The sequence below is a fragment of the Eupeodes corollae genome, chromosome X (genome assembly GCF_945859685.1).
Source record: "Eupeodes corollae chromosome X, idEupCoro1.1, whole genome shotgun sequence".
NCBI classification, from domain to species: Eukaryota; Metazoa; Arthropoda; class Insecta; order Diptera; family Syrphidae; genus Eupeodes; species Eupeodes corollae.
This window is the reverse complement of record NC_079150.1, coordinates 6,211,848-6,235,691: the sequence shown is the minus strand read 5'-3', so window position 1 is coordinate 6,235,691 and position 23,844 is coordinate 6,211,848. Positions and strand designations below refer to the sequence as shown.

The following is a 23,844-nucleotide window of genomic DNA, read 5'->3' as shown; positions in this document are numbered from 1 at the left end:
CATATTCCTTAAATGCGTTTTTTTTTTCAAACTACTCACCTCTAATGCTCAGCGTAATCAATCTTTTTGAAATTTAAATGTTATTTCAATAAATTAATTAAAATTTTTGCATCGATTAAAAAATTGAAACTGAAATAAAACTGCTATATTTAGGCTTTAAGCAACCTGTAAATGCATCCATCAAAGGAACAATGCCTTTTGTGCTGGGTAAGGTACTTTTAACGTAAGCTCCAATACCGGATCAAGGGGTTGAGATCGTAGAGGCCATGAACCCCCCCCCCCTCCACCTCTCTGGGGGATTTTTCCCTTGAATATAATTTTTTTATTTTTAACTTCCCATAGGAAGTTATTGTAATGGGTCCGATTTGTCAAATTGAAAATTTTGACATTTCTCGACGTTTCAAGGTCCCTAGAGTCGAAATAAAAGATTTTTAGAAAGATGTCTGTGCGTGCGTGTGTACGTACGTTTGTACGTCCGTACGTCCGTACGTCCGTACGTTCGCGACGTTTTTTTCGTCGTCCATAGCTCAAGAACCAGAAGAGATATCGACTTCAAATAAATTTTGTTATACAGATAAAAAGGCAGAAAGATGCAGAAAGGGCTCTCAAGAAAATTGCGTGGGTGGTTTTTTTACCATAGCAGTTTGAAAAAAAGGTGAAAATTTTGGTTAACCCTAAATATCTTACGAACCAAAAACGCTAGAGACTTGAATTAAATTTTATATAATAGATTGTAACGTGATACCAAACAGGTATATTTTTTGAAAAAAATCAATATAACGGTTTTTTTTTAAATCAATAAAACTGAAAAAAAAAATTTGTCACCTCCAAAATTTTACGACTGAAATATGATTTCATCTCTAAAACAATTTTGTGCAACGAAGGATAATGTTTTTGACATCTGATAAAATTTTGAGAAAAATCTAATTGACAGTTTTTTTTATAAAAAATAAAAATCTAAAAAAAACATTACTCAAAGTTCGTAAAAATTGAATATCGATTCAAATATCTTTTCAAAAACATTAAATTTAGGCTTCAAACTTATTTAATCTTATAAGAAATATTGTTTTCAACATTCTGACAAATTTTGAAAAAAATCGAATTAACAGTTTTTTTACAAAAAATAAAAACCTAAAAAAAAAATTTATAAAAGTTGGTAAAAATTTATTTTCGACTCAAATATCTTTTCAAAACTTTGAGATATTGGCTTTTATTTACTTTTATCTTTCAAAAAATCTTGTTGTCAACATTCAGTTAAAGTTTGAAAAAAATCGAATTGACAGTTTTTTTTACAAAAAATAAAAACCTAAAAAAAAAATTATAAAAGTTGGTAAAAATTTATTTTCGACTCAAATATCTTTTCAAAACTTTGAGATATTGGCTTTTATTTACTTTTATCTTTCAAAAAATCTTGTTGTCAACATTCAGTTAAAGTTTGAAAAAAATCGAATTGACAGTTTTTTTACAAAAAATAAAAACCTAAAAAAAATGTATAAAAGTTGGTAAAAATTGATTTTTGACTCAAATATTTCTTTAAAAATTTTAAGTATTGGTTTTAAAGTAATTTTATCTCATAAGAAATATTGTTGGTAAAATTTAAAAAAAAAATCGAATTGACAGTTTTTTTTACAAAAAATAAAACTCTAAAATAAAAACAATACTAAAACTTCGTAAAAATTTACTTTCGACTCAAATAGCTTTTCAAAACTTAAAAATATTGGCTTGAAATTTATTTTATTTCACAGAAAATATTGTTTTCGATATTCAGTAATTTTTATATAAAAATCCAACAGTCCGTTTTTTCATATAAAAAATAAAATCTACAAAAAGAGTACCCAAATTTGGTAAAAATTGATACGAGTACATAAAGACAAACTTTTAAGCAAGACAAATCGACAGACGGGATGGGAAGTTATCAGTGTGGGTCGCATCCCAGCCTCTTTTTATAAGTGAAAATGAGTTTTTTTACTGCTTTAAACTTTTTTGCTGAGGATTGAACCAAAACTCCAAATCTACAAATAAAGCCCTATTCCATCCAGGAGGGGTCATATTAGCCACAAATCTTATACAGTCTTTAGCAATCCCTTAAATTATTTTTCAAAGATCTTTTCTGAGAAAAGGAGCAAACATTCAGGTTCTGAAGAATTAAATTTGGAAAAATCTTCAGTAATGCCTTCAATTATTTTTCTAAGATCTTTTCTGGGAGAAAGAGCAAATATGCAGGTTCTTAAGAAGTAAAATTGAATAAGAGACCGCCAATTTGATATTAAGTGTCATTCAAAGCAACCTCGAAGAAGGACCAACGTAACGCAGACGAAGCTGAAGCATGTTTATGTTTCAGTCATTAAGATCTTAAAAAAAAAAAGAAATCTACTTTCGAAGTGATTTCGCTTCGGTTGTTCTAGGACTCACATTTAAACACAAATGTCAAGCATATAAATATCTCAAACACAGCGAAAGTGACACTGTAGCTGATCTAATGGCTAATTGGAATTCATATCTATTAAATCAACATAAAAGCTTTGTATCTCTATCTCTCGAGAACTGAAGCGAAAAGAGATTCTGCAACATGTAATTTGTGAGTGCCACAACTTCTTCTTCTTCCCAATTCATTTGCTTACATTAATATGTTTTTATTTAATTTTTAGGGAAACTTTCTACTTTAATGCACTTATTTTCCTAAATTAAAGAACCGAACGTTTTTCTCTCTCTGTTGACTCCTTTAAGGTATAAATATTTTCAAAAGGTAATTTGTTTCCAATCAACGAGTTAACAGACTGATAACGATAGTAATAACAGACTACATAAAATTGAGTCCCAAAAAATACGTCAGAAAAGCTAGAAAATTCTTCCTTTTTTATTTTCCTTTCTCATTTTGTGGGTTTCTGCATCTTTATTTTTTTAGCGTCCTTAAAATTTATAGAGATGCCCAAAAAAACAGAATATATTATTTTGGGAAAAAAGCTGCTTACACAATTTCTTACATTTCTAAGTGAAATGTACCCAAAAACTCAGTATACTATTGTATTTAAGCTCTTAAATGTGGCATATTTAGAAAACTGCAGGAATCTTGGAATGCTTTCATATGTAGCAAGTCGTCCGAAGTGAATAGTTAGACCATGCCTTGCTGGACAAGTGTACTAAATTAATTTTATAACTAAACTTGTCTCTTTACCTTGAAATATGTAAATAAAAGGTTAAGATACACAATACACATTATATTATTTAAATTTTGTCAGCCTTCTTTAGAGAAAATTATAGAACATTTTTAAACGGTGCTCGGTGTTGAACTAAAAATGCTGCTATTCAATGTAAAATAACTTTTTGGCTCTTAGAGGCATGGCACAAAAATTTTAATGATTTATTAATTATCTAGTTAGAAATTTGCTAAATATTAAACAATTTACTAAGGTATTCCAAATTGTAAACCTTTCTTAAAAATGCCTTAAAGTAAAAAGTGACAGTCCGTAAAAATAAACAAAGCAAATACGCATAAATAGACTTTTGGAATGCCCAACACTTGGCTGGACCTTTCAATATACTTCACATATAAAAATAATTGTACATATGTTATATGGTTTAAGCAAAATGCTAATAATTAAAGTAGCCATTCTGTGATTTAAACTTTAGGTTATTGTTAAGAGAAAGATCAAATCCTTTAAAATAAGGTAAAACATCTTTTAAGCTTAGTAAATTGTTAAAAATTACTTTAACATTTTACTAATTCTGCACCAGTGTGTTTTTATGCAGCGTTTATTAATACAACTGATGATACATAAATACATTACGAGGATATTTTGTCATAACATTTTGCTACATAATAGCGGATGTCATTTAAAAAAGCAAAAAAGGTAAGGATTTTAAGTGTACAACACGATATATGCGAAAATCACCTACAATTAATGCATATACACAATTAATATATTGAAATTGAAAATTTAAACATGGAGCAATTGTAAACTGTTCAACTTCAACAGCTTCGAACGCTATCGTCCAACAGATCATTGGAAGCTGTTGAAGTTATTAGAGTATTTAACTTAGTTGGGCCTTATGTATGTAAGCAGCCTTATGTTATTTTAGAGCATGAAAAGAACTTAGGTGAGTGTAATAGTTGAGATATTATTATATTTGTATCGCACAAAATGTATAATTGAATAATTTGTTTTTTTTTTTTTTTTTTTAAATGTTGTTAAACTGCACTCTAATCAATTTTAAATTCTCTTTTTAATTTTTCGAGTGCTTAAGAAATTAGGCTTTTGATTTTATGTTTGCATTTACAGTTGCAACATATAAATTGGGATCACTTTGTACAAAAATATAGATACACGATTTTAAAATGTAATAAAATTATAACAAACTTTTTATGATAGCTTGAGGAAATAAAAGGGTTTGCTTGTAAGGTCTTGGGTTAAAGAATGTAAAAACTTTAAATTAAAATTATATTAACATTAACATTTACTTTACTTTATGGAAAATTGTATCTTTAACTTAAGAACAGAATGTGCTTACCTAATTCACAATATATGTAATACGTGTATACACAGAACCCGTTATATACACAAACAATCATCAACTTCAAGACCAAAATATACACAATTCAATACTTGACAACAACAATGAAACAGCAAGAACACAATTTTTGAAAATTAGTAGCAAATCCCCTGACGAATGCACTTCAATCAACAATGGTCGATTTTTTCAACTTGAATCGTTTGACATTAGGCCACTCCTTAACTTGAAAGATCAAGATTACTTTGCTAGTGATGGTAATGCTGATGCTGTTGCGAATGACGATGAAAGGGATGATGTTGACATTGATAGTAAAGAAGCAAATACTTTGATTGGTAACGATAAGGCAAGACACAATCTAGCTACACGTGTAATGGCGAATGGTGTTGAAGTTATCATAGCTGGTGACAAAAACGGAAAAGTGTCAGCGAAACGAAATGTCTCCAAAATACCTCCAAGTATGTCGAGTAGACCATTGACTCTTGCACCTAGTACGTTACAAGATCAGATGATATTGGTTATGCCATCGAATTCTCAGGTAATTTTTTGTAAACGCTTATGTTTCTCTTTTAGTATTATTTATATTTATTAATTTCTTGTTATATTAATTTAACACGTACTTTTATTACGATTTCTTGTAACTGTTTGAACAAATTAACAGAATTTGAAAATTCAGAAACCCAGACAAATTTTATTAATAACGAAATTAGGTGGCACAACAGTCGGTTGAGACTTACAACTCTCAACCCTTCCTATGTGCGAGTGAAGCTACAGCTAAAAGGGAAAATGGTAGTTTGAGAAAGCACTTATCATGACAAGAAGTACTCTTGGAAAATATTTCAAACCCTCGCAAGAGCCAGTACCCGTAAAAACAAAACTTTTCGAAAAATGAAACTATTTTATAAAAGCTTCCTTGAATAGTGCTAACAAATTATCCTAGAAAACATTTGTTTTTCTTAGTTTAAAGTTCGTCGCATGATAACTACGCATACCAATTTTTAGAGTGTTTTGTCAAATTGTTAACAAGCATAAAATAATATACAATCTAAAACCAAAAATTAGATATGGAACAAAGCAATTTCGAAATATTCTTCCCAATTAGTGTTTCAAATAGTCTTGGTGACCGATAATTTATCATATTTTCAAATAAACACAGGTAAAAAGATAGACAATTTCACTACCTTCTTAAACATTCACTAATTTTGTGCAATAATATATGTAGGTATAGAGAAAGGACGTATGCATAGGTTTTTTTTTTTTTATTTTCTTTCCCGTGGAACAAAACTATTTTCACAAAACAAATATTCAAAATTCTATAATACATTTTATGGCATACACAAAAAAACAGTTAACAGAAAGGAAACATTTCAATATGATAATCTCTCAGGCGAAGATTTATCTACTTTTACTAATTTATTTTTTGTTCATTTACAAAGCTTATTTATAAAAAAGAAACAAATCAATTATTTATTTTAATTTTACATTCAATTGATTGTTTATAATACATTATTTCACTTTAGGAAAAATTTACAATACCAATAGATTCAAAACAATTTATTACTAAAACATGCCTCACAACATACACATATCGGACAACGTATCTTCAAGATGATAAAACAACCGTGGAAAGCCAAGAGAAAGTGGTGTCAAATACAGCAACCGAAGAGAGGAACTATCTTAAAATTAAACCAACAGAAACTCTAGGAATTACCTTATCTAGAGTGAGTACAATATATTTGTTTTTCATATTGGTTGAACTTGCTTTTTGGTAATGATTCTTTTAAGAATCTCAACCATAATTCTGTATGGAGATGAAAACAATATTTAATTTTTTTTTCCCCAAAAATATATAGACTCCAGAACTAGCTGTAGGAGTTTTTCACACAACATACACATACTTTAATACAATACTTAAAGGTGAACATTCAATTGTGGTTTCATCAAAACACATCCTTACAAACACAATCACTGGTCCAGATGATTACATTTCGTTTCTTCAGCCGTCTGGAGAAGCAACTCCAGTGTTTGAGACAAATACATATTATAGCAAAATAAGCTTTACTAAGACTTTGAAAGAATCCAATTTAGAAAAGGTTGTCAGTACTTCGAATATTCTGACACAAGTCATTGTAACAGAATCCTTCCAACCACTACAAGGTTCTTCAATCATAACGTCTTATGTAGCCTTTGATATTGATGACACGACTGCCAAAAACACTACAGATGATGTTGAAAATTCACTTCTGTCCAACAATCAATTACTTCACACATATGAATTTCACACCAATGATGACAAGGTCAAAAAACAAAATCTAGAGTTAAAAAATAACAGAATATCATCAGTATCTATTCCGCCTACTTCATTGACCTTGGAACTTCTTGGATCCCTTAAAACCGATATTTATATATATGCAACAAAAACTTATCTTACGACTTTTACCTACTTTACTACACTAATGAATAGTAATACTACTGGAAATATTGATTCATCAACAGTTGTAAGTTTCCACACGAGAATTATCGAAAATGTCATTACAGAATCAATTCCAAGCGTTATAATCAACACTGATCTTCTATCAGCATTCCAGACTCAACTGAAGAATCCGCAGAATCAAAACAGTTTCGTTACTATGATCACTCTCACTGGAGGCCAGTCTCTTGAAATAACTGCAATGAACATGATACATCCTTCACTTTCATACAATAAGAACCAAGCTACTAAAGTTTATGCAAATGGTATTAATGTGGAATTGAATTCGTTATCGTCTGGTACACAGTTACCATTTGAAAATTCAAATGAAATATTTGATTCGGATGTATCGAGTTCAGAGAACGAAGAACTCTTTACCGACCAATATCTTGCAGCTGCTGAGGTGGACACAGGTCCAATTACTCAAAACAACACAAAGACTGTGAGTGCAACACCTGATATTCCATCAATGAATAAAATAATTGGATCGTTTAACTTGCATAGTCTCCAAGCTTTAGGTCCGGTTTTTAATGCTATGGCTGGTCTCATTCAAAATAATTTGAACAATTTTGGTACCAGCCCGAACGCAAATTATGATATAAAAACAAATTCTTCAACTTTGGGTTTGGAAAGGAAACAAGTTACCAAAAATATGGCAGCCTACATTAATAATAGTATTGCTGTTGACCATTCTCATGAGAGACCCATTTATATACCTGTTAAGATATCACCCTATAAACATTCATACTTGAACCCTGAAAAGAAACTAAATTATGCTCATCAGAACCTTGATACACTTTCTCCTGAATCAAATGGTTGGTATGACAGTAAATTAAACCACAATATATTAGAAAGCGGTGCTGGTACCAGTTTGAATATAGGCAAATCTAACTACGAAACTCCATTGCTTAATGGTGGTATACCGATTAGCCCAGGGGAGGTGATAACTGCTAATTCAGATGTTATAGTTGGCAAACCCAATGGTATTAAACCGCACGTGCCATACGGTAATAAACATGTCAATAAAAATGTCAATCCATTACCTTTACCACCGTCGTTATCTCACATAACACCATACTCCTACCAATTTCAATATCAGCATGTTAAAGCAGGTCAAGGTCCTAAGCCTTTACCGGAGTCTCCTCTAAATTTTGACAGAATTCTCAAGCCACCTTCAGTAAAACAACACTCAACTGTCCATCAACAAAAACATATTCCACCACATGTTTCCAAGAATCCTTATTATAGAGCACATTATGCTACAAGTCACATGCATCATCCCTTTCAGGATTATGCTCAAAAACCGCCCATTCATATGCCACATCTACCACAGAGAAATCACGCCCAATGGCCATCCAATGCCCAACGCCTCAAACCAACCTACATTCCTTATACTTTATTGGAAAACGATCAACAATATTTACCTAGACGTGACAACAACAACGATCATCAAGTAGCAAATTTATCAAATCTTACGAAGAATGAAGTCCTTGAAATAAAGCGCATTCCTGAAGTCTTTAGCACCAATCTTCCGGCTTCTGAAACTAACATTAATAACCAAAACAAAAATTTCAATGGAACCTATAAGAAGTTTTTAAAAAATATCATTAACTCTGAGAAGCCAATGTTGGTCGATATACAGCCCTCCAAGATCACAAACATTATTATTCCAAGTGATGACTCTGCATCAATATTGGTGGTGGAGAGCTCAGTAGAGCTGCATAAGAACGGACAATATTATGACGAACCAACTACTTATTCGGATGCTTTTATGACTGGTAGTGTTGCATTAGCATCATCTCTATTATCATCAGCAAATCAGCCTCACAAACCAATTTCATCCAATCAGCAAATTAATCTTGATATGAATGTTCTAAACCATAACGTTGATATTAATGTCCCACCAATAACTTTCAACAAAGATGCTGAATTTCCACATACATCTAGCCCAGTGCGTGGATATTTTCAGGAAAAGGAACAGTTTGTACCGTTCAAAATGCCACATGTTAAAATTCCTCTTAGTGATAACCAAATTCAAGTAAATTTGACCCCACAAAATTTCATAACTCAAAACATATCATCCGTGCAGTTTGTGAGCAAAGCAAACGTTGACAACGTCAAGCTTGGTATAGAAAAATCAACAACTGAAACACAATCGTTGTACTACAATAATGTTCACCAACAGCCATATCAACGTCCTTTTCATGAGAATTTAAAGCCATTAGAAAGTAAATATTATCAAGACACGAACAATTCAAAAAACAAACCAAACTCATCTAGTTTCGACCATCTAAAAACAAACTATCATCCATATACACATGTGATACCCATAAGAGATAATAACAATTCTTTGAATTCCTTGCCAAAATTAACTAGCCAACGACCAATTCAATTGATAGAACCGTTAAAATATCAAAAGGAAACCCTTAATATATTTGCAAAAGTCACTCCAGCACCAATTCAGGAACTTCAATCTGTTTGGAACAAACAAGAAAATTATTCTCAGAGACGAAAGCCGTCAGCCCCGATCGGCGATCAAGTGTCTCTCGAGCCGCTTTTACATAATTCTTCAAAAATATCACAATCAAAAAATAGCAACCACAATCTTAACTATCCAACGGATGAATCTAATCGCTTGGAAGATCAAAAGTCTTCGTCGTCTTTAAATATTGCAGTACCAGTAAATAAACCCAAAGAAGTTTTAAAACCTGTCAATTATGACACCAATGAGGATGATTTAATTTTGGAAATGACATCATCTTCTTTACCAATATCTCAACCAAATAATCAGGCACAAAAACAAACACACTTCAACAAGTCATTGCCAACAACTACAAATAATATCATCTCATCAGTGGAAAATTTTACGACCTTTTTCAAGCCTTTATCACTAGGAAAACCGTTTGTTCCCGCTACAAGTAAAATAATTAAGAAACCGATACCCTTAAAAGGAAGTACTAATATTTCAAGGGAGGTTCTTAAAAATGGCGAGGGATTTAAACTTCATCAAGCTCATGATCAACTACACAAGGGATTTGAGCAACCAATCAAGAATGATTCATCACAGCAACAAAACAAAAATATCAACAATTTTCATCAAACAGAAGCTCCTTTCAATCCTAAATACACTCAAATAACTACGAAACCTCAAATAACTGACAAATACGTCCACTCAACAACAACTTCTGACTTACCCTTGACACAAATATTAAGTCTTAACCAGATGGAAGTCCTCAACAATTACAGTAAAGTTAATGGCAAAGACAATATATCACATAATCACCATATAGAATCTACAGAGATTTTCGATTTCCATGAAAGTGTTAATCCCCATAATTATAAATTCATAAACACCGAAAGCCAACCAACTATAAAAATCAGTAAAGAAAAGCAAAATTTATATTCGTCAACAAATCCAATGACGATATATCGAATACCCACTCTTAAAAGTACAAAAACTAGATATCAGATGATACATGAACTATCTACTGATATGCAGCCCCCTTCAGCAGACACGTCATCAATCAAACCCCAAACTGAAAAAGTTATGGGTCTAAATCCACCACCTCCTCTGCCATCATCAAAATTATCAATGCCACTACAGTTACCAACTAAAACTGCATCATCAAGGCCGCCAGCGTCATCTTATAATTTTAAGGAATATTCTGGTTTCAAAGAAAAAGTGAACCAAAATCCAGCAGTATTAAAACAATTCGACATGACGACGATCAAAACGACGGCTACAAACTCTATTAAAAAAGACGTTGGACCAAAAAATACATCGACATTGGTAAAATATGAATCCGATAGCTCAAAATTACAAACAAAACTTAAGCCAAAGTCAAAACTTAGTACAAACTCAATTAACACAACAGAAACAACAAGAAAACCAAATGGGGCTCACGTTATCAATAAAAGCTCTTCAACATCAGCAACGACAGTGAAATCAATTATTCCAGACTCCAAAACTGAAACGGCGATTTCCATTGTTTTTCCCACCATTAATTCTTCATCTTCTTCTTCCACTCTTTCTCCTTACTCTGTTCCCTTATCTTATTCTACATTTCCAACCCTATTGTTTGATGAAGAAGAGACATTTAAAACGATATCACCAACTGGCGAAGAAGGTGAGAAGATCTTACAAAAATCGACTTCGTACTTCAAAACATCTAATTCAAGCAAAGATACTTCCCCGTTATTAACGAATAAAGAAACTCCAGAGCAATTCTTCATAGAAGAGTCAGAGGAACACAACTTAAGACAGCCACAAATTACAGATAGTCGTTTTAAGGAAAATAGAATAAACAAAACTTTAGTACTAACTAGTAAGAAATCAAGTGCAATAGTAAATCAACAGTCAAAATTGAAGCAACAACACGAATCCTCCAATGCTGAGTTTGGGTCTTATCTGAATGATTTTAATATTCAAACACAAGTGGGGACAAGGAGAAAAAATCCCGATATTTTTTCAACTAAATTTATAAAATGGCCGCACTATTTAACTGTGACTACAACCAAACTTAGTATCCCAACAAGTCATGGAGTCCCAATAACACAAACCTTAACCCTAACACTTACCGAAACTAAAACATCAACTTTGGTTGATACTGTCACCGAAACTCACACTCTATTGCAGCCAACAAGAATTTTAGAAAGTCAGATTACAACTGTTACACAAACTTTACATTATGAAGACTACCACAAAAATCATCATCCGTTCCGAACCAATGGCAAGGTTGAACCAACAATTAATGTTTTTAACAATGTTTTGCTAACAAGCAGTGAATTTGACGGATCGAACATAGGATCGTCAGCAGTTCCAGCTATTGACATGTCGCAATCTTCTTCAATTACGACTACTACAAAAACTTTTGAGCCAAAACCGAAGATGAAAAATGATATTAAAAATCTAGAACCCGAAAATAACAGTATTTTTGTGGTTATGTCAGACAAAAATAGTCAAGGTGAAATTATTAGCATTAATCCGTCGTTCAAAGACCTACCACAAAATATAAACTCCTTCGATGCAAATAAACGAGAGGAAATTATAGGGATTCCCGAAGTTCCAAGCTCTATTGAACTGGACTACGATTATAATATAACATTTGATTATTTGCCAACGAGAGACGAAGAGGCAGAAGAAAATGAAGTCAATCATGTGCTCCTTGGTGGAGTTCTAATTGCAACACCTCCAAAATCTAACAATAACGACAATGAAGTACTTACACCTAGCACTTATTGCCAGCCAACGTGCAAACCATCACGCAACGAACTATGTCAAAAAATTGATAACCGAATGCAATGCCTGTGCCGTCCTGGATTCGGTCGTATATTCCCTGATCGACCATGCAGGCGTTAGTTAAGTCTATTATTTTCAAACTATACATTTTAATGTCTCAACTCTATCTCCTTTGCAGCTACGTATACTTATACTCTCGAGATTCCGATTTACAGGATAAACAGTCAAGTTCTGCATTTTAACGATCAATACCATATCCGGGACTCAGATTATTTTAAACAGCTTGCAGATATTACTCGTAATGCTGTCGATCGAATGATCATGCAATCGGATCTGCGTGACGTTTATCACGGCGTTCATGTGACATCTTTCGATTTTAACAATGTACCTGGATCTAATAGCGGAATTTTGGGAACATTTCTTATTCAGGTAAAAATAGTTGTCATGTGACAAACAAATTCTCGTCAATCACCTTAATATTGGTTTCCCTTCCGCAGCTATCAGACAATAGTGATGAAAAACGACTTGTAGACGTTTTTAAAAAGTATCTGCGACAAAACAATTTCAATTTAGGAGGAACAGAAATATTTACCACAAAAGATGGTGTAAATTTGCTGCAAGTAACAGGTAATGAAATTAAATATAGTACAATTTTTACATACAAATATTCACACGTGCGCTAGCATTAAAAGGGTATGAATACCCTTATAATGATTACACACAGTGCAATAAATTTGGAAAGGCATATAGGGCTCGAAAGGAGATACCGAAGTATCTACATAAATAATGAATGTCTGCCCATTGCAATGAGAGGAGAGTATTTGGCTTTATAATCACAATCGTTCAAAGGGCCATATCTTTGATTTCCGGCGAGAAGGTCGTGAAGTTATGTAATATAAAATAAGTTTTTATTTGGTGCCTTTTTCAATAATATTGGTTGTACGCCCAACTCCCATATTTTGTCGTTATCATTCAATTTGCTCACATTTTTAACCATTAATCAAATTTGTGTACCTACATATTGAAAATATTCCTTCAATTTGTATGGTTTCTCCTTTTTTGTAAAAATAGTGCAGTTACGCTGATACCAAGAATAGATTGAGGAATCGTGTATGTCGTACTCGTATGTCTATGTGTGCGTGTGTTCGTACGTTCGTACGTTTGTTATACAGATAATAACGCAGAAAGGAATCTCAAAATATTAAGTGTTTTCTTACCAAAGATGCTTAAAAAAGTAAACATTTTGGTTAACCGAAAATATAACGCTAGCGACTTGAACTATATTTAACATTATACGTGACGTGATACCAAATTAAAATAAGTTTGAAAAAACATCAATGTAAATCATTTCGACATTCGATTGTGGTGTTTCCAGCTTTACGGACCTGTGGGCGTGGGGACTGGCGTCAGCTGTGGGGTTGCGATATGTCGTGGTTTACGACTTTAGGGTTGAATGAAATTTTTGTAGATTATTGAAAGGAAATGATAAATAGGGAATTAAAAGTGGGTCGGGTGATGGTCAATCAAATCAAAATGAAATGATGACTTTGTGAATTGAAATGGGATAAGGGGAGATTATAAGGGAATGGTGTGATGCGCAAACTTGGGAAACTAAGTTACAATACTTAATTACTATCTGCAACTGTTAAAAAGCAATATGAAGCCATTCCCGTTTTATGGGGAATGGCTTCATATTTTCTTATTTCCACCTTTAACAGAAAATAACTTCACCAGAAACAAGTTAAGATATTTCTAAATAAAGGTGAAGATATTTTCTATGTGATACATAGATGTAATTAATACTCCTTATTCTTATTAGATCTGTTACTTTACTTTTTCAAAACATGTGCAAACTATTAAAATAATTTACCCTAACGTTCTTTTTACAAAAATGTAGATTTCAACGAGTGTGCTCATAACCAATTTCATGATTGTTCCGTTAATTCAAAATGTTTCAACCTACAAGGCACATATACTTGCAGCTGTCAGGATGGATTTGTCGATTTGTCGGAGAACTCAATTTATCCAGGTCGAATTTGTTCCACCGAAATAATTGGTTGCGAAAAATGTTACTTCCATGGCAAATGTGTACAAAGCAACAAAACAAACCAGAATGTTGGAACGGTGTGCGAGTGCTTCACATGGTATACGGGTGCATCGTGCCAGCTGAATTTGAAAATTGTCTTTATTGCGTTAATTACAATTGGAACGATACTTTTTATATTATTACTGCTTTGTATTCTAATAACTTGTACTAGACGCCGAGATAACCATAACATGCAATCGTTTATGTCGGGAATGCAAATAATAGCTCCGAAAATCTCAAGTTCATCGAAAACCATGACCATCGATAAACGGGCAATGATTAAGGATTCAAGTAGTGAAGGCAGTCAAAATTCGTTGCCGTACGTCCTGAAGGTACTTCGTTTTACTTCTTTCTTATATTATTAGTATTTTTATTCAATTTATTGCACAGAGGGATGTTGAAAAAAACAGCATTTTGAGAAGTAGCAATCATATAAATCAAACACAACATAACTATATGCATCAGAGTAAAAATCAAAAGCCAACCAAGATAATCAATCAGCGCGGCCATCCATCATCTCCACTTTTCATTTCACCCTTTTCGGAAATTGAACATCAGCGTCACAATTTTCCGGAACAAAGTGATCGTTCTTTAACTGTTATGATTCCTAGAGCTAAATATCATCATTCCGTCTTGGGTCACACTCCTAACCCTCCTACCGAAGGTATAGATCTTAAAACACTAACCAATGAAGTTCAGTTGAAAAACGTCTCACCAGATACTTCTGGTTCAACTTTAAACACCTCGACATTCCAGTGTAGGAATGATAAAGTAATGACTTATAAAGATTCTTATCTTTATAATAATTAGTAATCAAATTTGTTTAACTTTAGATTTCTAGTAATAACACATTAAACCGCAATGCTACTATAAATTCTGGAATTGTCGTTGGAAGTGGGATAAACCATCAAGGATCTGTTGTAACAAAATCAACAGGTGCCCTGGTTTCTGCTGGTTTTGAAGTCTCTGCAACTGTTGGAAATTTAATTAATCGCCAACAACAACAATCATTGGGTGACTCGACAATAAATCTTTTACCTCACGTCAATAGGGGTTGTATTCAATCACTCAATTCGGCTGAAGCAGTATTAAAGTATAACAACTATAGGGACGAGGAAAAGTAAGTTATATTAGTATTGCCATAGAAAATGTTTCAAAATTTTGTTTCATTTAGTTATTGAACCACCTTAATTTATGTGTATAAATATTATATTTTTACTTACTTTTCTAAAATGTTTGAAAACTTGCGATGTTCAGCATGATAAAAGTTATCAAGGGGTTTGAATTGCTTGAAATTGGATTTTAAAATAAAAATTTATGTTAGAAAATTAAGTTTAAAATAAATATAAGTCCATACTAATTTGAAAATGCCTTAAAATTACAAATTTTCTTTTTCTAACAGCCTGCGTACAGATTTGAATTTAAATGTAGTAAACATAACTTTAGCTCTTTTAAACTTTTTTGTATTTTTATTTAATATAGACTTACTGATTCAATGGATTTTTGGATTGATATAATTCAACAAAAAAAACTGTGAGTTAAAACAAAGATGATATTTTGAAAAATTTGTATTGTTGATTTTTTTGTATAGAGCGCCTGAAACAAGATGCTTTAACGAGACCACAATTCAGGCACCAAGTAAATCAGTTCGTTGTGTTTATGAGAGGCAATTATCACAAAGTAATGGCAATGATGTAAGTTTTTTATCCTTTTAGTGAGTATTTATAGAACATCAATCTAGAATGCTCATGTAAATAAAAAGTCTGTTTAAAAATAAAATGCAAGAATGGATCTTATCAACTTGCTCATGTAAATAAAAAGTCTGTTTAAAAATATTTCCTGTAATTTAAAGTTTGAAAATGTACCTGCAAAAATTTTTCAAAAATGTAAGCACCATTTATTTTCTCAAAAATGTTTCAAAATCGTAAGAGCAGTTTTTTTTCTAAATTAATTTTTTGTGTATATAATATTTCAGTTTAAATTTAAAAATATTTTTGGTATGCAGTTATTTGGAACTAATTAATATACGCTTTACATTTCAATTTTAAAAATATGATGACCCATTTTTAAGGTATCGATTTTCGAAAAAAATAATTTTTTTTTTAAACCAAATTTAAAAACATTCGCATTTTTGATCACTAAATATTCTTAAGACAGTCGGTTCATAGTTTCTGAAAAAACTTAAAAATGAAAAAAATGTTAGCGAGCATTAAAAAAAACTATCATTTTGTTTTTAATAAAACATGAAGTTATTCGCATTTAAGAAAAAAATCATGAAAAATACCTGACGCAAAAAAAATCAGCTTTAAAGAGTAAAAACTATATCAATTCCATTTTAATTTTAAAAAAATCGTAAAATAAAAGTTGAAACGCAACCGATTTTCATATTTGCTGAATGGGATCTTATTAGTTTAATACAAATTCTTCTTCCTTCGACGACTTTTTTTGAGTTTACCCATTTTGGCATTTATAGTTTGAAAGATCTTGTCCATGGCACATAACTAAAAAAATTCAATTAATTGAATGTTATACCTAATGTTTTGTTATTTTTTTCAGGAGGCAAATACTATGGCTGAACGGGATGTAGGGTCCACTTGTTTATTACCGCATACGCATCTATATAAGCCAGATAGGGTAAGATCTTACTATTTTTTCTCACAAGACAGATAATTTTACACGCTATTAGTAATTAGCATACATTTTTTGTTTAGGTTAAAAAAACAAGAATTGATACAAATTTAACAGAGTTAAAGGCAGTTTAAGTTCAGTTGTTCCAAACCCATATAAACCATTATATACGAAAAGGAAGTGGGAACGAAAAAATAACCACCTAAGTTTTAATTAATTTTGTTGTCATCTTGTGAAGCAAATCTCTCAATGATTGTATTCGCTAGGTCCTGCATTAAGTATTATTACAGATGCACATTTTTTTTTTTTTTTTTTTTTTTTTTTATAATATGCAGGCACTCAAGGGGTTATTAGTACCCTTTATATGTTTATATTTAAACACAGTGCGAGCATTAGGAAAATAGGGAAGGATTACAAAGGAGATACCGGTGCACATTGGTCTTAAAGTTCTGAACATCAAAATGGGAGGGAAAAACAGAGTTGGCTAAAGCATTCCACATTCTCGATGTGCGATTTAAGAAAGAATCTCTATACTTGACAGTACGCCCGAAATTGAGCTCAAGGGTAAACTGATGAGCATTCCTGGAAGTGCGAGTATTACGGCTGAATTGTTTAAGGGGTGGAATGCAACTGGCTAGTTCAACAGAACATTGTTTGTAAAAATATCGATAAAACAACGAAAGGCATGAAACATTGCGGCGGTGATCTAGCGATGTAAAAGTTTCAATTATAGTTCTATCGCCTATCATTTTTAAAGCCCTTTTTTGTATTCTATCCAAGAGATTTAAACTTGTTTTGGGGGCACCTGCCCAGATATGCGAATTATATTCAAGCTTTGGACGGATGAAGGCTTTGTAAATTACAGCCAGATCAGAAGGGGTGAAAAATTTCTTGCACCGTCGGAGAAATCCTAAGCACCTGGCAGCATTTTTGGCAATATCAAATATATGATCGTTCCATAAAAGGTGATCTGTGATACACATACCAAGTACTGACAGTTGATTAGTTTCCTGGATGCAAGTGCCACTCATAGATAGTGGCATCGGGGGTATGTTACGCTTTAACGACAGGAGACAGCATTGAGTTTTCGAAGCATTAAATTCTACACGGTTTTTGATTCCCCATTGTACAATGCTGTCAAGATCAGAATTTAATGAGCTTATCATACGCTGCCGTTGAAGTTCCACATCCGAAGGACAAGGATGTGAATCTATAAACGAGTATGAAAAGCTGAGGGTACTGTCGTCGGCGAAAAATGTTAATGGATTAGAAGTGGCAGACATAAGATCATTTATTTTTTATCTTTTCTAGAGTTCACTATCCTTAACTTTATCTCTTTAACCGCTCAGTTTTCTTTCTCGGTAATCACATAGACTCCATTATTATACAAATAAAAAAGGGTTATAAATGATATTATAAAATTATTATATTTTAAACCGTAGATATTATTACGTTGTTGTCTAGTTTTTTTTAGCTCAAATTAAAAGTTGTTACTGAAAGGAGAATAGGTAAAAATATATGGGAGATGGTCTACTTAGTGCCCTGAAACTAAACTTATAAAAATAATTGGAAACTAAATAGTGTAAGAACCTAAACGATTGTAATTGGCTAAAAGAAATACTTAAAATAAGAAGAACCATTTGTAAATTCAAAAACAAACACATGAAATTGAATGCTCGCTACGAATTACATTGTGCATAGTGTTACCTGGAATATTAAGATGTTTTTATACCATGCCAAACAAAAGTATCACAAAATGTATAAGACTTACTTACTACGTGTTGTAAAAATTATTTATTATTTAAACAGCAAAATACACAAATGTATTTAAAGAATAAATCACGTACGAATAATTTTGCAAAAGGGAGCAATGTAGTGCTACCACCATGACAATTGAGTTATTAACTTCAAATGGGAAATTATTGTAATCGGTCAAATTCGTCGAATTTAAAATCTTGAAGTTTTAATGCCCCTAGAATCTAAATCAAACATTTTTAGAGAGATGTCTGTGTGTAAGTGTGCATATATTTTTCAAAACCAATATTCGTCGTCTATATCTCAAGAACTATTAGAGATGTCGAATTTAGGTACTTACTTTATTTTACAGATAATAACACCGAAAGATGCAGAAGGGATTCACAAACAAATCTAAGTGTGTTTAAAAAGTGAAAATTTTCGTTGATCCTAAATATCTCAATTTCATACTAAATACTGAAGCAGTGTAATTTAAAAAGAATCAATTAACATTTTTTTATAAATAAAAAAAAACTGATACAAATTTTCTCATCTCGAATATTTTTAAACCAAGAAATTATATTACTCCCAAAATAATTGAATGTATTGAAGAATAACGTTTGAGTCCTATGTGCAGGCAAGGATTGAATCCAAGACCTCTGGCATGATAGTCCTACACACTACAGATCACCTCAAAAAAACTAATAATAAAAGCATTTGCTTTAATTTTTTTTTTGAAAAAGTAAACTGTTGCCAGAATTTTATCATATTTTACAAACTCCTTTAAAACAAAAAAAAACTCCATTAAATAGTGAGCTTCAAACGAAAGTGTAAAATAACGACAAAATTATGCAGCCCATTTTTTTTTAATTTTAAATTTGATTGATATACATTTCTCATAAATCGGTTACACCACTAAAAAAGTTGTTCAACCAACGTGCAACGGTTGAAAGGGGACAAATTAAAGTGATATTTCTCGAATTTCTTGCAATTTGGAGAAATTCCGCTCCGATCGCATACTAGCATGATAGGCCCCATAGTTTATAACAATCTCAGAACTACTTAAATATACATATATTAAATAAATAATTATAATGAAGCAACTGCCAAAAAAACTTACTATTAATTATTTTTTGTCTCCTACAGGATAGTGATGTATCAGGATTTGATTCGTTATAAAAACAATTTATACTTACACCAAGGAAAGAGTGCCAATTGTATTACTTAGTCGTGGTTTTGCACGAAAATACTTATACACCAATTTTAATGGCTAATCTTTATCATTAAGAAAAAAATATTTTAAAGTTACAGATAAAATGTCACATTATTGCTATTTATTTTAGTTTTTAAAGTCTTTTTTAACTGTGCTATTTATTATTATATTCGTAATATTAGTAAATAAATGTTTAGCTTTTTAGTTACTTATCCTTATCTGTTGTATTAAAAGTGTACTTATTATTTGTATTTTGTTATTAATTTATACTAAATCAATAAGACAAATTAACAAAAAATTTTAATAAATATTTAAGAAAGAAAAATTTTTAATATGCATATTTTGTTGGTATCACCAAACTGCTTCAAAGAGCATATTTTTATAATTCATACATTAAAATTCCTAGAGATGTTGGCTATGCAGGTTGTAGCGGAGGTGCGTAAAACGTTCGTCAAGAGGAAGCTGGGAGCAAACCGAAAAAGAAGCTTGTTTGGAATAGCAAAAATACACGATGCAGTCGACGAAAATAAACCATACAAGTAATTATTAAAAAGGCTTGCGTTTTTTTTAACTAGTTTCGTAAATATAGAATTTTTAATTTTACTCGAATCAGCATAAAACCTTAAACTTCAAATTTGAAGTCAACTCCCCAATGCTTTGGGCTGCAGGGCCAGGGCAGACAGACAGACAAACGGATGGTATCGGGGGACCAACTTTTTTCGACTTCGATATTTTTTACGAATGCAAAACTTGCCATATATTTCCTATATGCCGCAAGAAAAAAAGTGAATCTGGTCACTAAGTTGTTTCCATAATTGTATTAATAATTGTAATTAATGAAAACCAAAAATTAGAAACTGTTTTTGGCTCGTTTTTAAAAGATTTTGACTTGTAAATAAAAATGTTTAACAGAAATTTAATGGCAATTTTAAAGAATGGAAAGAGGGGTCTTAATAGCTATTAGAATTAGTTTATATAAATTTCTATCACATTCCCTTTTAACCAGTAAATTGAAATTATTTAATTTAAAATTTAGCTAAATTGAAAGGATTTTTTTGTTTCAAGTGTCTTCATACTTCCAAAAAGCCGCTTCAGTTTTTGTTGAATTCTTTGTTGCGATTGATCACCTCGACCTCATGAACATCGTTGGTTTGGATGACAGTACCTACTCTTCTTGTAGGTGACTTTATACACCCATACATTAACAAGGTAATAACAAAAGACGAGCCTTACTTAAAAGCACCATTGAGCTTGTCACAACAGGAGCTTTTGTTCAGGATAACCTTTGAGGAAACTTAAGTATCATTTTGAAACTTTTTTAGCGTTTGGACACCAGGACACTTTTTTTCAAAAATAATTCGATTTGGACACTTTTTATAAATCTTGCAACTCTTGGACATTATTTCGAAAAAAGTCTATTTAATTTGAAAGGTTTAAGGGATTTAAATGAAATTTGGCAAACATGTTTAGATTAGTCTTATACATATTTGGTAAAAATTTGGTTGAAAAAAGTAATTAGAAACAAAGTAATTGACATTTTTCTAAAATTTCAAGGTTTTGATGTATGGGAGAGCGGAAAAAAGTATGTTTAATCAGAACTATTAAATGAATTTAAATGAAATGTGACATAATGTTAAAATTAATATTATTCATAAAATAAATAATTTGGGTGGCACAACAGTCCGTTTGAGAACTTGGGCCTAGTGACTGACAACTCTCAGCCATTCCTGTGTGCGAGTACTGTTGCCAGGGATGAAAGGGACCTACAGTTTTAAGCCGAATCTGAACGGCTAATTTGAAAAGCATTTTTCATGACAAGAATTACTCTTGGAGAATTTGTCAATTCCACGCATGAGGCAGTACCCGTGAAAAAGACTTTAGGTGGCATAGGCAGGGATCGAACCCAAGACCTCTCGCATGACAGTCCAACGCACTAACCAATGCTAATATTATACATGCTTGGTCAAAATTTGGTCAAGAAAAAATTATTAGAAAAAAAGTTGTTGACATTTTTATAAAAATTGAGGGTTTCGATGTTATATTTAAATTTAAAAAATTTCAGTAAAATCTTAAGATTTTATTTTGAATAAAATTATTAACTATGTATATTATAAAATTAAATAAATAATAATAATTATAATATCTAATAAATAATAATAATTATAATATCTAATAAATAAATAAAACTCTGATGTTGCTGCATAGTTTATCTCTTCTTGAGGAAATATATTTCTAATTTCGTCCCTCTTATACCTTTTAGATTGATCACAGCATTCGTCAAAACTCTTTCGTGATCTTTAAATTCACTAAATTCTGTTTTACGTGTTATATTAACTATCGTTGCATACTTTGAGGAGTACAATTCAAATTCATTATCCAAACCGACAGAAAATACACGAACCATTCGCAATCCTCCAGCAACGTCGTCGCTACATACACTCATCTTAATGTCTTCTTGCACCATATGCCATCGAACTACGGACTACTTGATTGATTCAATAATAATTCAATAATTCACATGAAATGTATTGACGCCCCTTATAGTACTATTAAGCTTTTCAAGGAAAGGAAATCTTTTTACTTTTTCTGTGACGAGTGCGATCCGTTTGCACAGATTAACATTACTCGCGACATAATACAAAACAAATATAATCTAGAAAAGCTGCATAACCAATTACTTCGTCTTACCGAAAAAGTTGACAAAATAACCACTTTGTCACCAGTACAAAATATTGAGTCTCATAAAAACGAAGTCGAAATGACTAATAGTGGACCGCTAAATGACACCTCATCTTTAAACCAAATAACTGACGAAACTGACACAATTCACAACATGGATTCTCATAGTGTCGAAAATGAAATGACTCATAGCCGATCGCTAAACGATGCAGCATCATTAAAGCGGAAAATTGACGAAAGTGACGCCGAATATAGTGAAGCTAATCCCTCAACGAAGAAGCCTGCCAGGGCCGCTTCTCCCTCTGCATCTGAACTCCCTCCTCAACATCTTCAATCAACTCTAACCTTATCAACATCTTCAGTCCCGATCAAAGCAAAAGCAACTTCAATATCATCAATAGAGCCATTACTCGCAAATGCAAACCCATCATCATCAACGTTAGCAAACTTATTGTTATTTTCATCCCTTCCAAAGAAAACTCATCTAAACTCACCTATCTCATGTGGATTGAAAGTAGTAGAAGGCCATAGAACTTTATTTTTATCTAAACTTGCCCCTTCAACAAACGCCCTCGATATTAAAAACTTTATTTCGAACAAGACTGATACGTCGCTATTAAAAGTTGAGAAAATGATTCATCGAAACCACTCAAAATATGCATCTTTTAAGATAAGAGTTCCAGACTCAATCTTCCATCTTCTAAACTCAACATCGCTTTGGCCGAAAGGGATCATAATACACGAATTCGAGAATAAACAAAATAATAATATAAAGTCGTCATCCTTTAACCCTTTTCAAGAGACCCGGACAATGCATTATTATCAAAGAGGCAGATTAAACAAGTTTTGATTTATTACCAAAACGTCAATGGCCTAAGGACAAAGATCAATACGATCTATAAAAATATTAACAATCTACAACATGACATAATTACTTTTACAGATATTATGATGGCTAAATAATTCCTTCATAGATACCGAACTCTTTGACTCAACTTACCAAGTTTTTAGACGAGATAGGCACCAATCGAGCGACTCGGAGACAGTCGGTGGTGGAATACTATTCGCGGTAAAAAACTACCTTATATGCACTTTGGTTGATTCTTTTGATCTTTCTGACGTCGAAATGCTATGTATTAAAATCAAATTGGAAACAGGTTATCTCTTTATCATCTCAGTATACATACCTCCAAGATCTACCAGTTTTGTCTATGAAAATTGCATGCATTTAACTGAGAAGATCCACGACCAAATGGAACCTAATGATGAACTGCTCATCATAGGTG

The 23,844-nt window shown here is 32.0% G+C and overlaps 1 protein-coding gene across 1 annotated transcript; it reads left to right on the top strand.

Moving 5' to 3' along the window:
• The first annotated feature begins 191 nt into the window (after nucleotides 1-191).
• On the top strand, nucleotides 192-20,198 carry LOC129953225 (uncharacterized). The gene is made up of 13 exons (XM_056066176.1): nucleotides 192-207; nucleotides 4,545-5,047; nucleotides 6,030-6,230; nucleotides 6,363-12,333; nucleotides 12,397-12,647; nucleotides 12,716-12,845; nucleotides 14,116-14,636; nucleotides 14,695-15,075; nucleotides 15,138-15,424; nucleotides 15,787-15,837; nucleotides 15,896-15,998; nucleotides 16,861-16,938; nucleotides 19,813-20,198. Exons 1-13 carry the CDS (start codon nucleotides 192-194, stop codon nucleotides 19,843-19,845), a joined length of 8,526 nt encoding a protein of 2,841 aa, XP_055922151.1. The 3' UTR covers nucleotides 19,846-20,198.
• The last annotated feature ends 3,646 nt before the right edge of the window (nucleotides 20,199-23,844 follow it).